The 15,245-nt window shown below is 39.5% G+C and overlaps 1 protein-coding gene across 1 annotated transcript in view; it reads left to right on the top strand.

The window, feature by feature from the left end:
• Positions 1-15,245, top strand: part of LOC139470055 (titin-like) — a 181,032-nt gene that overhangs the window by 72,957 nt on the left and 92,830 nt on the right. The window contains exons 7-9 of the mRNA XM_071252343.1: positions 385-675; positions 1,517-1,807; positions 3,593-3,892. Of these exons, the coding sequence (XP_071108444.1) occupies positions 385-675; positions 1,517-1,807; positions 3,593-3,892 (882 nt within the window). The remainder of the gene's footprint in view (positions 1-384; positions 676-1,516; positions 1,808-3,592; positions 3,893-15,245) is intronic.

Below are 15,245 nucleotides of genomic sequence, written 5' to 3'. Positions count from 1 at the left end.
TGATTGTCGCCTCACAAAAATTGCTAGAGACCTGCCTTCCCATACAGTTGTCTTTCGGGGTGGCCCTGGTCGTAGACAGTCCTTTACTTCACGTGTCTGCCCGTGTCTTGTCACAAGTCCGCTGATGACACAATGGTAATATCCAAGTTGACGTCCAATGTCTCTATACGACCTATCTCTGTCATCCATGCCAATCAATTGCCAATGGAATGCCTCCGTCAGCCTTCTGCGTGCCATGGTTACAGCCATTCTCTGAACGAGTGTCATGACAATTGGATTTTTATTAACAGTTATATCACTGTTCTTTATTTTGTCAGGGGGATGCTTAATTAATTTCTAGGTGTATATTTTGAGCTATAACTGCAACAAACTCTTGTTTTACAGACGGTCCTGATCTAGACTGCTTCAACCCAACTGCAACAATCAATGAGATGGACCTTTATGTCTTTGCAATTAATGTTACATCTTATCCGAAACAGTCACGTGTCGACTGGTTCAAGGGGAATAACCTTATCGACAGAAATGACACACGTTTTGCCCAAGGTAACGTCAACATTCCGTCCTTAACGCTCATCAAGGCTAACCGTAAGGACACCGGGAACTACAGCGTCAATGTCACCAACAACGTCACCAAACAATTTGTTCACGATTGTCACACCAACCTTATAGTCCAGTGTAAGTTCCAGATAGTTTTCAATTGTTCAGTGTTTAATGACAATGTGCCTCTATGTGCTACGACCTGTATTTCATAGTTAAACATATAATTTTGCATATTTCCGTGTGTCTTTGTGAACTTACAATTCACAACTTATAGTGCCTTCACTTCAGTGTTCCCAAATCTTCAGGATGGTAAGAAATGTTTAGTGTAATCGATGATAACAGGTACAACCTTCATATCAATTGATATAAATTTAGAAGTTAATTACATAGAGAATCTCACACGAGTTGATAAAAGTGGAAAGACTCTGTGGCTTGCCGAGGAGTTTTACCACTTTTAACAACAAGTGTTGATGTATTTGATGTCAAAAGACACGAGGGTGCGATTTTATTTATCATCCAACATCCATCTTCCTTTTTCAGTATGTAGAGAGTAATAAGCAGTTTCTTAAGTGTTAAAAGTACTGCTAACAGCTTCAGTAGCAGATCCAATAGTGATGTCATTTAATTGTGATGTCATGGTAACCAATGACGTCACAATCGTCTGCAAAACATTGTGATGCAATGTCATTGCTACAATATCTACAATGTAGATATCGCTTGATCTCACCTACGCGATATCTCCTGTTTGGAGCCAGTTTTGGATGATAAATCACAGTTCAAGCAATTCACGTTATTGCCAGAGTGTTTCATCAAAATGTAAGATTTTTTCAAAGGGTAGAACAACTTCGGAATGGAAAGCAGCTAGTCATACTAAAATGTCAATCCTAATTAATCTTTTCTCGTCAGGAAAAAAACCCTCCTTACGTGCTTAGATTGAATTTTATGTTTAATCTTTGATATTACATTACATTGTCAGACCGACCAAGCTGTAAGCTACTACATCCAACTCCATATGAGATCAATGAAGGTAGCAGCATTACAATCAACGTCACAGTAATGTCGTTACCTCGTCCAACGTTTGTGGACTGGAATCTGAACGGCACCGCCATCTCCAGAAACAACTCTCACTACAGTGGCGGTAACGTCACGGTCCCATCCCTTACCATAAGCGACATCAGACGAAATGGCACTGGGTTTTACTCCATACAAGTAACAAATATCGTGGGTGGAGTTACAGATAACTGTCAGGTCTTCGTCCGCGTCCTATGTAAGTATTTCTGTAGCCAGATTGATCATGAACACTATATATGTTATAAACTGATGCTGGAACGATCGGACGGGTTACATAAAGTCGGACCCGTTGTCTCGAACACAGCGGGACCAACTCACTCACTCAATCACACATTTTGAAAATCCAACGTTGAAATTAGACTGATAATTAGGCCATTGACTGTTCTCTCAAGATGCATCCTGTCAATAACGTGCGCAGCTTTCTCCGAGATAGATTTTGAGAAAATATAAACACAAACATCACCAAGTTAGAAACATGTGCAGTCTCTAGCTTCAAACCCGGTTCAGTGAATGTGAGGGCTTGTTGGCTTTGTGATTTATTACAAGTAAGCATGTGATGTATCTGAAATTGCTTGTAATTATCATCAGCTACACCATTGTTCCGTTCGGAGTTCGAAAGATTCATATCACGAGATCGCATCGGTTCACATGAGGATGATATTTCTAACGACTATCCACTTTGTCCAAGGAGCAGTACTCTCATTTACAACACGGTGTTCAAGGTCGAACGTAGACGCGATAAATGTTGTGATGATCTTTCGACATCACATTTTGTTTATTGGTGACGCTTTGAATCGTTTTATGCCACGATGCTTGCACTACTACAGTGCATTTTGAGAGTCCGTACACTCAGGCTGTTGTCCCCTTCGTTATTCTGTCGGAATATTGCTAAAAGCGCCGTAAAATCATACTCACTGTCAAATTCGATTTAAAACGTATTTGATTGTAAGACCTGAGATAGATCACAGGTAACTGCAAATGCTTACAGAATGGATATATTCACGTTAAATATGTCAATAATACGGTTCTGGGATATACGCGTAGTGTGTCTATGCATCTATGATGTTTTGTAGTGTATAGCGAGAGACAATCGAGAATTTTCCTCATTGCTACCGATGCCCATTCGAATGACCAGTTGTTGTCAAACACAGACCCGTCCGCATGGTATTAAACACTGTTTACTAAAGGTTTGTTGGTATTTAACGTGTGATATCCTCTGGGGCGTGTAACAAAGCCGAGTGAGTGAGGTCCTGGGATTTACACAAACCTGAATTTTATTTTTTTCAAAAATGTCGGCTAACCAAGATTTGTTTGCACTTTATGTTCCTGACTCCTGAGGATGAAACTAGGTTTGGAAATGTTGCAGGTGATATCTGTTTTTGACTTTTTCCGGATTTTACAACCTGATAACTGTTCAAAATTCATATTCAAAATAGTACGGTCAAAGTTTGAACCGTGTCCCAGATTCATAGGTGCACGACTTGCCTTCCAGATTCGTTTAACTTAGATTCTGGTATTCACTTGTTTTTGGTTCTAATTTCGCTCCGACTATGGAATTTGGTTTGGTGTCCCTCGCCGTGATATTGCTGGAATATTGCAAAAAACGGTCTAAAACCATGCTTATTCACTATGATATTTGGTATATCAGAACACATCCCCATTGAGTTAACCAAAGTGGTAAATGTTTCCTTCCTCACTAACCTCACGTACCAGACAGCTGAATTCTGTTATTAATTCTGCGTTAAACTTCCTTCCTTTTGGTCATTCCTGTAACTCTTTCTCTGTTACCTACTGAATATGACTCTTGGGTTTTTAAATACCATGCACCGTGAACTTTGGTTTCGTCAAAGTGGTTAACACTATAAGCTGCCATACGATCACTGAACTTACTTCTGAACTGTACTTACTAACCTACTCGTTCATGTTAAGGGATACGCAATCATCCATACATTGAAAGAAATAATCTTATTTTGTCTTACAGATCGCCCCGAGTGCATTATTCTCTCAAACACCACCTTATGGATCACGGAATATTCTTCAATCATAATCAACGCCGCAATCGACGCAGTCAAGTCACCAACCGTGGTCGATTGGAAACTCAACAACATCCATGTCAATAGGACAGGGGACCGGTACACAGGAGGCAACAAGTCTGAGAACCCGTCGTTGAACATCTCGGGCATCACACGTCGCGATGCGGGTATATATACCCTGACTGCTTCGAACACCGTCGGAAGCGTTTTGAACGAGTCAAACTGCAACGTCAATGTTTCTGTGCAATGTAAGTAGTTTACACGATTCCTTTGTCGATGGTGTGTTAAATGTATTTTCTATGGAAAAACGTCAACATAGTATTTTGAGCGAAAGAGTGAGTTGGGTTTATCGCCGCTTTTAGCAGTATTCCAGTTATGTCACAGCATGTCAGCTTCATGTCGGATGCAGGCCTGAGACGTTTACCACTTCGGTGAAACCCAAGAGCACGGGTATGGTGCTGAAACATAATCGGGGCGAAGCGGGATTCGAACCCACAATCATAGGTTTCTGGCGTGTCCAAGTGATGCAACTCTGCACAGCGAAATGCGGCGCCTTAGACGACTGGGCCATCCGTGCCCCAATAATATTTTGTAACAATTGAGTTTGACCACATGTACAGATGTTCCAGCTCCTGTATCACTGAAGATTTACATATTGCTTTCAACTTGTGTACTCCTTTAACACCCTGGTTGCCGAGTTTTATATAAGTTCTGAAAAGTAAATGTTGTGGTAGAACTGGGGTCGCGAGGCACTGGGTCTAGCGCTGACGATACATGTACGCACAAAATGTAGAATACAGCATTACCAATCACAGGGTGTATTATTCATTTTAAATATATGATGTATTTGACTAACAGACAGTGTTAAGTGTTATCCGCAATTTTGTTGTGCGAATAAAAACAACACATTTCACTACTTTTAATCATACACCGATAAAGGTACTAAGCGACATTTTGTTACAGTTACCTTTACAATTGTCGTCCGAAACCAGTTTCCATGTGAGATAAAGCTTGGATGAGTCAAAGGAAATCAAAGGAGATCTCCTAGGAGCAATTGCTGCAATGACGAGACCTCAGCGGTTACCATGGCGTTGCAATCAAATGCCATCACTGTTCTGTCTGTCTCTGAAGAGTGTGAGCTGTACTTTCTACGCTCAAGACACTGGTTATTTGCATTTAGTAGTTCACGAACAGACAATTGAGAATATGTGAGCAATGTGATTTAAATGTGATTTAAGATGAGTTTCATTTTCTGTTAGTTTGTCCAAAATACGACCCCCTTAGAAGAAAATATATTGATCTGCCTGGTTTTGTACAACCCACTCTACAAATATTTACAACGATCATGTCAACAACTGATAAAGATACTCTAAAAAATCTATCAATGTTCATTTATCATGCTATGTTAATTAGAATATGACCTGTTAAACGGATCTGTATCCACTCCCGAAAACAGACTTATTTCAGTATGGAATAAATCTTATCCTTATCCTTACTAAATGGCTTCATTGCGCAGTATCCAAACCATAGGCTAATTACTGCTGTAACTGAATGACACCTGAATGTAACTAAATCGTCCCGAGTCGGCCCCTGCTCCATGCACGGGGCACTTGTGCTCGCGCTATGGGCTAGAAGAGACGATCTTTCTTTGTTCCATCGTCTCTAGTCGGCCATTCGCGCACCGGCTCTCTTCAAGTACACACATTATTCGCGTTTCTGTTTGCCTTCGCTTTGTTCGTTTGGCTTTATTCACAAACGATATCGTTTTCCGATTTATGCTTTAAATACCCAACAATGTCATCGCTCATTGTATCGGATCTATTTCGCTCAACTCCTGAAATTTACCCCACGCACATTTACCACTTGTTGATTACCGTCTACATCAACCCGACATTCCGCGATGCCTCCCAAGAGAAGAGCAGCCATCAAACACAAACTCGTGAGAGGAGTCAAGGACAACCGGGCGTGTACATATAGTACAGATGTATAGATGCTGCAGCCGATGGTGAGTTTTATGATAACATGAATAAAACGAAGGTGGCATCCACACAGCTTCTTAATGCACAGGCTACTAACTCGGGTAATATGCCCCTGTTTCACTACGACCACGAATATACCGAATCACCCCGAAAAGGAAATTTTTCATGTTCGTAGATAAATCTCAGTCATTTCTTGAAGCTCTTAAATGAATCTTATTTGATTCCCAAACATTCGTACAGTTCGCGGGAGTTCGTCGAATCGGCGAGAAAGTTTTTGTTTGTCAAAAACTGTCGTGGTGTAAGGGTCCCCGAATTGCAATTTCATGGCTGTATCGTAATCCATTCGTAATCAATTCTTTTGCATTCTTGGCTATTCTTAACGATTCGCGGCTCCCAAAATTTCTTGTCCTCAACCCGAAAACATCCCGAAACAGCTACGAATGTCCCGAGTCAACAAGGAATAATGTAAGAATTATGTAAGATCAACATTCGGCATATTCGTAACTTAGTCGTAGGTGATTTTTACAATTCGTGCATGATCCGTACATGAATCTTGTAATTCGTACATGTTTCTTAACCAATTCCTGGAATTCTTCATATTTTTCAACCCGATTATCCACGAAAGTTTACATTATTTGCCGAATCGTCACGAATTTCGAAAGTTTCCCATTCGGGGTGATTCGGGATATTCGTGGTCGTAGTGAAAAGGGGGCATAACCAGGTAAAACAGCAACTGGAAAAAAATCCCTCAGTTACTGTAACTGTCATCAACCAATTAAGCAGCAACCCAAGCGCCTGACCGTGACAAGCTCGACTTCAGCTTCAGGGAAACATCACTAGTGAGGTAGGCTGGGGGACTTTAATAAATCTTGTTGTGGCAGGTACAACTGCAAGTACCTTCACAAATGTGATGTGGCAGAAAGTCTTAATACATTAGGACCTGCTTTCGTGGGAATGGGGTCCAACAGTCCCCAAACAAGCCCAACCGATAAGAATGGTAAATTCAGTGGCCCATTCCCCCGTGTTACACCAATTATAGAGTTGTTAGGTTTCACTTTTGTGTTTCAAGCTTGAATTCGATGAGCTGCCTTGCTCAAGACTTGCAATCAGCAAGACACTGCAAGCTACGTCAAACAAAAGCTTCAAAAGGAAGTTGACCATGGAAGGATGCCGGGACCCTTTACGGACATCCCCTTAGACAACCTGCAAGTATCTCCAATAGTCCTGGTGCCATGCCATGTTCAACATTCGGGTCAGCATGCCGATCATTTCCGTCTAATTTACCATTTATCTTATCCCAAATGCAAATCTATAAACAACTATAGATGCAGAGGCCTGCTCCGTGGTGTTTGTTAGATGTGAAGAAGCTATTGACATGGTTCCACAACTGGGAAAAGGGCCCTAAATTCGTCATCTCTCTTTTGTTCCAGCTAGTTGGCCATTCGTGCACCGGCTCTCAAGTACACACGTGCACGTGTTTCGCCGTATCTAATCACTCTCTCCCCCGCCGAGTTTGTTGCTCATCCTCTAGCCTTATTCAACCTGTATTTGTCCATTTCATTTTCAATTTTTATTCCTCTTTTTCTTCAGCTTTTATGTATGTAAATAAACCTGTAATTAAAATGGTTTCCACTATGCTTGTATTCATGTAAATGAATGTGTTCTAATGATACTTGTTTATATGAAAATAAACATGGTTTACCAGTGTCTGTATATTTGTCAAGGCCCATCTCAACAATGAACAATGTCGAGGTGTGCGTGGTTCTTGTGGGATGCCCTGCTAGTAGTGTGTGAGTGAGTTAAAATTTAAAGTCATATCGGCAGTATTTCAGCCATATCGTGACTACCAAACATAAAACAAACGAAATACATTTAAACAATAAAATCCTGTCAACAAAGAACAGTAAAATAACTAGAATATCACAGATTATTATTTAAAACTAGCATGCAACCATAAAAACATTTCATTATACAGAACAATACAAGATAAAAGCGGGCTATAGATCGCCAGCCACTGAAGGTAGACCACCATACTGGGGACCATGGGGACTTACAGTACCTTTGCTACCTGCGTTGACCCCAGCAGGATTTACATCATCCCTTCAGTAGCTGGCGATTTTACCCAATGTTAGCCACAATTAAAATTAATTGCAAATATTCTACATGTACGTTTAAAGGAGTAGTAGGCAGAAATATTCTTTGAATGACATGGACGATATCCATTTAGGGGGACAATAATTTTACGCTATGTCAACCACCATTGAGGATACAGCCAGTAAAAAACTCAGATATAAATTCATATTTTAAAAAGGTCATTTATTTTATACAAAACATATTATCAAAATTTAAAATAAAGTTACGTGAACTTTAATGACAGTTGGGTAGATGCAGTCATTTTGCTAACTTTCCAATAGTTTGAGTATGGGTACTTAATCGTTCTATAGTTTTCCTTGAAAGGTCCCCCACCCATAGTTAAAAGGAGCGGTAACCCTCCCATAGTGCAGCATGATTTTTGCAAAATTATTTTGTGATACATTCTCGGGAGAAGATACAGGAAATGTGTCCTATAATCTTCACTAATTTCAGCAAAATATAACAGGTTGGGGATGCAGGTTTGCTGGATTTCCTATGAATGATGTTGTCAACGCGGGCTTCCATCTCCGCAGATGTCCTGTACGATTAAATGATAAATTAATGCATTAATGAAAATACTTAAACTAAACACTAGATTTTTCATTTTCATGATTTAGATATCACACATATACGAGAATTTGTTCTTTTTCAAAGTGACCCCCACACAACTGAGCTTTCTGTTCGATAACTTGATGGCGTATGAATAATATTAGTAGTATTTTACAGACAGGCATATAATACAAACCAGCGCAAAAGTATCAACTTCACTTCACTTTATTCTCCACAGAACCACGCATGGTGGTATTAGAGTACATTTTACATGTCAATCATTATGTACAAGCAGTCAAAATGGCGGCGGACTAAAACAATATATTGTAAACAGTGGTAGATATAATAAGCATGTCTATCATCTAAGTTTTGATATTACAGAGAAGATAACATTTATAAACTTTGCTAGGTTTCTTAAAACAGTGAAATCTGATGATGTAAACAACCGTCTATAAGATGCCATATTTGAAAATTTGGTTAGTTTTGATGAAATAAATCTTTTTCTATTTTCATCAAAAGCAGGACAACGTAATATATAATGAAACTCGTCTGCAATTGTCGGAGAGTCACACAATTTACAAGTTCTAAATTCCCTTGGAGTATTATACCAACGCCCTGTCTCAATAGGTAAACAATGATTGGATGTTCTAAATTTTAATATTGGGTAGTAAATATATTTGGGCAGTAAGATAAAGGAATCAAGTGATGGTAGGGTCTTAATGTGTTTATAATATTGTCCCTTGGGACTTAATTCTATTGCATTCCTCCACACTTGGTAGAAGTGATCTTTTAGTGTAGTTTCTACTTTATTAAGCAGCCATGTTCTGTTAAAATTACCTGGGAACATATAAACATTACTTAGCCCACATGAGTTAAGGGTATTTTCAACAAACTTAAGCCAAGAATAAGAATGATTATTTTACACACTATCTAAAGACATGAAATTGTACAGTACCGAGGATAACTTGAGGTGAGACAGGGGCGTGTTGAGTTTATACCAATAACTAATAATTCTCTTAGAAACATGGATGCTGATAGGAAATCTTCCAAATTCACCATATAAGAAATAATTCGGTGTGGACATTCTGAGACCAGAGGCTAATTTTAAAAAAAACTTGGTATGTATATTTTCAAGTATATCTATTTTAACATGTCCCCAAAATTCAGAGCCATATAACATAATGGGTAAAATCATTAAATCGAATGCTTTAAATACGCAGTCTAGCTGCAAATCATTGTTTCTTGCCATTTTCAATAACAAAAACGTACATTTCTTAGCTTGTGTGGCTAGAACACTTATACCAAATGTCAATTTTCTATTTTTGTGAAAGTTAAAACCTAGATATTTATAATTATGAACTATTTCAATTTCTTCTTTGCCAGAGTAAAATGATAGGTTGTTTACTCTACACTTACCACTTCCAAAAATAACAATTTTAGTTTTATCACTATTTACAGTTAGTTTCCATTTCTGACAATATACGTGAAAATAATCCAGGGACCTCTGCAGCGCTGACGCTGAAGTAGCAAATAGCACTGTATCGTCTGCATATAACAGAACTAGTAGTTGTAGACAAACTAAATTCAAATCATGTTTGCTGGATATATCAACACCATTACAATCAAATGTTTTTAGCCAGGATTCTAAATCATTTATAAAGATAGAAAACAATATCGGAGAAAGGTTTTCTCCCTGTCGGACCCTCGAAAAACTTGTGAAAAACGCAGATACAAAAAAAAACTCGATACAGGATTTAATATTGGAATACATATTTTGTACTAATGTAAAGAATTTCCCTTGGATACCATAAGTTAACATTTTTTACCAAAGACCAACTCTCCAAACGTTGTCAAAAGCTTTGGAAAAGTCAATGAATGCACAGTACAATTTCTGTTTGTTGTGTTTTAGGAATTCTATAACTGAATTAAGAACAAACATGTTATCAACTGTTGAGTAACCTTTACGAAAACCGGCTTGGCAAGGGGATAATAAAGAGTTAATGTTTAAGAATCTGGATAATCTACAGTTAAGTATACATGTAAAAAGTTTTCCCAGACAGCTCAAAATAGTAATGGGTCTATACGAACTAGGATCACACGAGTCACCTTTACCTTTATAGATAGGTTTTATGACCCCAATTAACCATGAGTCGGGAACTTCACCTGTGTCAAGTACGACATTAAAAAGTTTCCCTAAAAATGGGAGAAATAAATATATTGAGTCAACTATATATTCGTTTTCTACAAAGTCTTCACCTGATGCTTTATTTCTTTTCAGTTGTGATACTGATTCACTAATTTCTTGTTGTGTTATGGCAACATTAAGAACTGAGCAATCTAGGGGTACATGTGTATTATCAATATCTTCAGGAACTGTATCATCATACTCTTGTGCGTTTATATTCTTAAAGTATTCATATAGTTCATTAACACCAAGGATGAGTCATTATGCGCACGCTTTCGTTTACGCAGTAGTTTCCAATAGTCCCTTGGGTTCTTCTTCTGCCAGTCTCTAATTTCAACGGCTAATTTACATTTATATCTTTTCATGTATTTGTTCATACATGTCTTATACTCCTTAGCTGCATGACTAAAGTAGATATGGTTTTCTTGATTCCTATGTCTTTGATATTTTCTCCTAGCTTTATGGTAGTGTCTACGTTTCAGAGTACATTCTTTTCCGAACCAAGGTTTGTTAACTTTATGTTTCTTATCATTGCCAGTATAATTATATGAGGTGGAAGAACGTATGCCAAATGTATTTATCGCTGCATTTGTGAGAATATCAGAGAAGATAACAGTTGCATTATTTATTAATTCATTTACCTTCGTAGTGTCATCAACCACTTCATTTAATAATGTGCTTACATCTTGTATCTGCATAACATCAATATTGTTCCTGTATTGGTTTGTTTTTGATGAGTCATATCTTTTGGGTTTTGTAAATATTGTTACAGGTTTACTGGTAGATGATTTAGGTACATTACCATACATTCTGCTATTCATACTTGATAACGAAAAAGCTATAGGACAATGTACATCTGAGTATAGTGGAGAAAAATCAACAATTTCAAATCTCTTAAAATATGACAGGCACCTGTTGGAACATATGACATAGTCAACAGTACTTGTATCCTTACAGGTAACCTTTCCGGATTTTGCGTCTTTGTCCATTCTTCCATTGCAAATAAACATTTAATTTTTTTACAGATATCAATCAGTTTGTGACCATAATTATTAATTTTGCTACTATCGTTCGAGTGTCGATGACGTGGAAGTCCGAGTTCATCTAGAACAGATTCTGGACATCTGACATTTCTTCAGTATCAATATCTAATTCCTCTAACAAATGTTTATCTAAACAGGCATATTCACACAGTGTTCCAGTACGAGCATTAAAATCTCCTGTAAGGATGAGTTTCAGTGTGAGAGTACATATACATGTATAATAGTGCTTGTTCTAACTGATCAGGGGCGGTCGGGTAGCCTAGTGGTTAAAGTGTTCGCTCGTCACGCCGAAGACCCGGGTTCGATTCCCGACATGGGTACAATGTGTGAAGCCCATTTCTGGTGTCCCCCGCCGTGATATTGCTGGAATATTGCTAAAAGCGGCGTAAAACCGTACTCACTCACTCACTCACTCACTCACTCTAACTGATCAAACATGTCTGTAGTGGCGTACTTAGAACCTTCAGGTGGAAGGTACACAATACCAATTAAAAGCTCATCATTGCTATTGAAAACTCACCTAGATAGTTTAAAACATAGTATGTAATCCGATTCAAAATCTAATAAAGTGACATATTTAGAGAAACAATGTTTAACTGCAAGGCCTATACCTCCCGAACGCCTGTCACCCAGGCCCCTGTGCTTCAAAAACAGTGTAAAACCATCAATTTCAATATCATCGAGTGTATCTGTTTTGGTTTCTTGAAGAGCAACAAAGTTAAAAAAATATTTACAAGATCCAAAAACTCTGGATAATTAAGTCGTTTTCTCAGACCGCACACATTTATGTTGATAACACTAATTTGTCCAAATTTATAAACAAATAATTCTGAATTGTCATTTTCCACTGAGCAACTTTCGCTAAGAGGGCGAGTTCGTGCACAAGCTGGACTAGACTCTCCATCATGTAAACCCCGTGAGCCACGTGGTAGTTCAAGTGCACGACTCGTCGATTTTATAGCAATTGAGTCTTTACTGTCGAGTTCACCCTGGTTGTTTTTAAACGGAATATGATGGCTAAAGACATTAGATGAAACATGTTCATAACATACCAGTTTATCTAGAGTTCTGGGTGGTTCAAGTGTCACATGGTGTGAGCTCGCTGCGTCCTGGCACAAGTCATTTCGGCCTTGCCATCCCTACACTTTCGGCCTAGTTGCCAGGTTACCACGTGTAAACATCCGGTTTGTATTTGGAGGAGCACGATAGGGGGGAAGCACCGACGGGTTTTGTAATTTTCCATCAACAACCATGGACGCGCGTGTACCTGGACTCCTTGCAGAACGGAACAAAGGTGTTAGGACCTCTCGACGATAGGTACTAATCTCTTCTGGGAACTGCTCAACAATACCGTACGGCTTGTTTTTTTAACTTGTACCCAGAGCGTTTGACAGCATCCCTCTCGCGGCGGTATATGAATTTAGCAATAATTGGACGAGCTCTGGGTGGATTTCGCTGGTTTGGAGCACGCTTTGAGCCTAATCTGTGTACTCTCCTTGTCATACCTTGTAGCTTCGTATTGCCACAGACCTGTGCCCTGTCCTCTCAGCGATAAGCCGTTCGTCTAGGCCAGAGTTATACAGACGTGTTGCAGTGGTGGCCCTCAGGGAGTGGTTGGAATAAAAACCACTAAAACCTGCCACTTTACACAGTCGTCCGAAAGTGCCTCTTAAAGGGTGCAATCCAATCGTAATGTCAGCACACCATGTATTGTCTCTCACAAATTCCAAGGGCCTAAGGTAAAATGCGGTGCATATTCCGTCTTTAGGTCTGAACATAACATAAAAAAACAAAATTAATATAAACACATGTGTTTTCAATATCTAAACATCGAGTTCAAGTGAGTAATGACAATGCCCCGCGCACAGGGGTGTGAACTTCATTTTGTTAACTAAATGACGCCCAATGTAGTATGATATCATAATTAAATATTGTTCATGTTTACCATCGACGCTAAAATATGTATTGCTTCAAATTATACTCAACAACAAAAGTTCCTTTGACACCAATATTTTGGTGTATTTTTCAAACAAGTAAAGATTGGTTTTCAATATTGTAGTACATGTATGGAATCAAGTCACAAACTGCTACAGAAAAGCATGCATTCCATGTAAAAATTGACTTTTATGCAAGCCCCATGCATTTCACTACCCAAGAATGGGTATAAAAACATGTGCGTTAACGGGATTCCATATGCATTGTTTAGCATCGTGCTGACAACAACCACTCAGAAAAACAACAAAATTACGCAATTATTCAATATTACGAAATGCCACGCCTGTCCGAAAATGAGCGTCTGCAAGCCATTGGTATGCTTGAGTCAACGTGATGTTGCAAGACAATTAAACGTCCATAGAAACACCATTTGGTGTTTATGGCAACGTTGGCAACAAACGAATGGAGTCAGAGACCATCCTCGGTGTGGCAGGCCACACGTAACCAATAATCGCTAAGACAACTGGATTCGAGCAACACACCTACGAAATCGATTGCAGCCAGCGACAGTGACTGCAAGAAGCATCCCTGGCCTTCGACGAATTTCTTCACAAACCGTACGTCGCCGCCTCGGATGTGCAGAGATTGTCGCCAGAAGACCCGCCAGACGTCCCATTTTAAAACCACCACCAAGCACGTCTACAGTGGTGCAGAGAGCGTCTTCACTGGACGGCCATGCAGTGGGGACAAGTTCTATTCACTGACGAGTCTCGTTTTCACCTCACCCACGGCGGTGGACGGATTCAAGTGTACCGACGTCGATGTGAACGTTACGTCAAGCATTGTGTCATGGAAGAAGATCGGTTCGGGGGCGGCAGCGTTAGGGTATGGGGTGGGATTACAGCAAGACAGAGGACCCGTTTGATAGAGTGGACAGCGCTACCGCGACGAGATCTACCGTTTTTGCGTCGTCATGGCCCGGGCATTACCTTTCAACATGACCTCATATTGCTCGACCTGTTCAGGAATCTCTTCAACAAAACAAGGTGAATGTCATCCCCTGGCCGGCTCGCTCCCCTGATCTCTTACCAATCGAGCACAATCGTGTTCCACAGACACTCCAGGAACTTCGAAACATGCTCCCGCAGATATGGACAAATATCCTACAGGATTTTGTGCGACGCCTGGTCCATTCCATGAGACGAAGATGTGTTGCTTGCATCGCAACCAGAGTTGGACAGACACGTTATTGATTTGTAAATTGACATTTTGGCATGTTCATGTTGTTTATGAAATCACGCATTTTCTGAGGTCAGTATGGAAACTTCAACCATTTGGACACTTACAGGAGTTTTTTTTATCTGTTGCAAACCGAAATTGTTTCAGATTTGGTAAAAGACATAACTTTGCATTAAATCTTATTCAATGTCACAGGAACTTTTGTTGTTCAGTATAGTTAAATCACGTGTACACCATTGGGATCAAATATAATTGGTTGGTCATGCCACTTTCAGCAATATTTCAGTTATATCGTGGCGGCCTATTAATAAATGTAAACTGGAAACAAAGATAGAGCAGTTCTGGACCAGACAGCCAGTGGCTGACGGCATGAGCAACGATCTACGAAGGCTCGCCAACAATCAGAACACATTACATGACCACCTCCCCCACTCCTATTATGTCGCCTTTTAGGACAGCCAGTGTATACCGAGGACCTATAAAAATTCTATCCCGGAAATTGCGTCACTAAATTGTAATGAAGTCATAATAACAGGTG

Source organism: Haliotis cracherodii, unplaced genomic scaffold, assembly GCF_022045235.1.
Source record: "Haliotis cracherodii isolate W230 unplaced genomic scaffold, xgHalCrac1.p SCAF_20, whole genome shotgun sequence".
NCBI classification, from domain to species: Eukaryota; Metazoa; Mollusca; class Gastropoda; order Lepetellida; family Haliotidae; genus Haliotis; species Haliotis cracherodii.
Note: the sequence above shows the minus strand (reverse complement) of the source record. Positions and strands in the feature narration are given on the sequence as shown.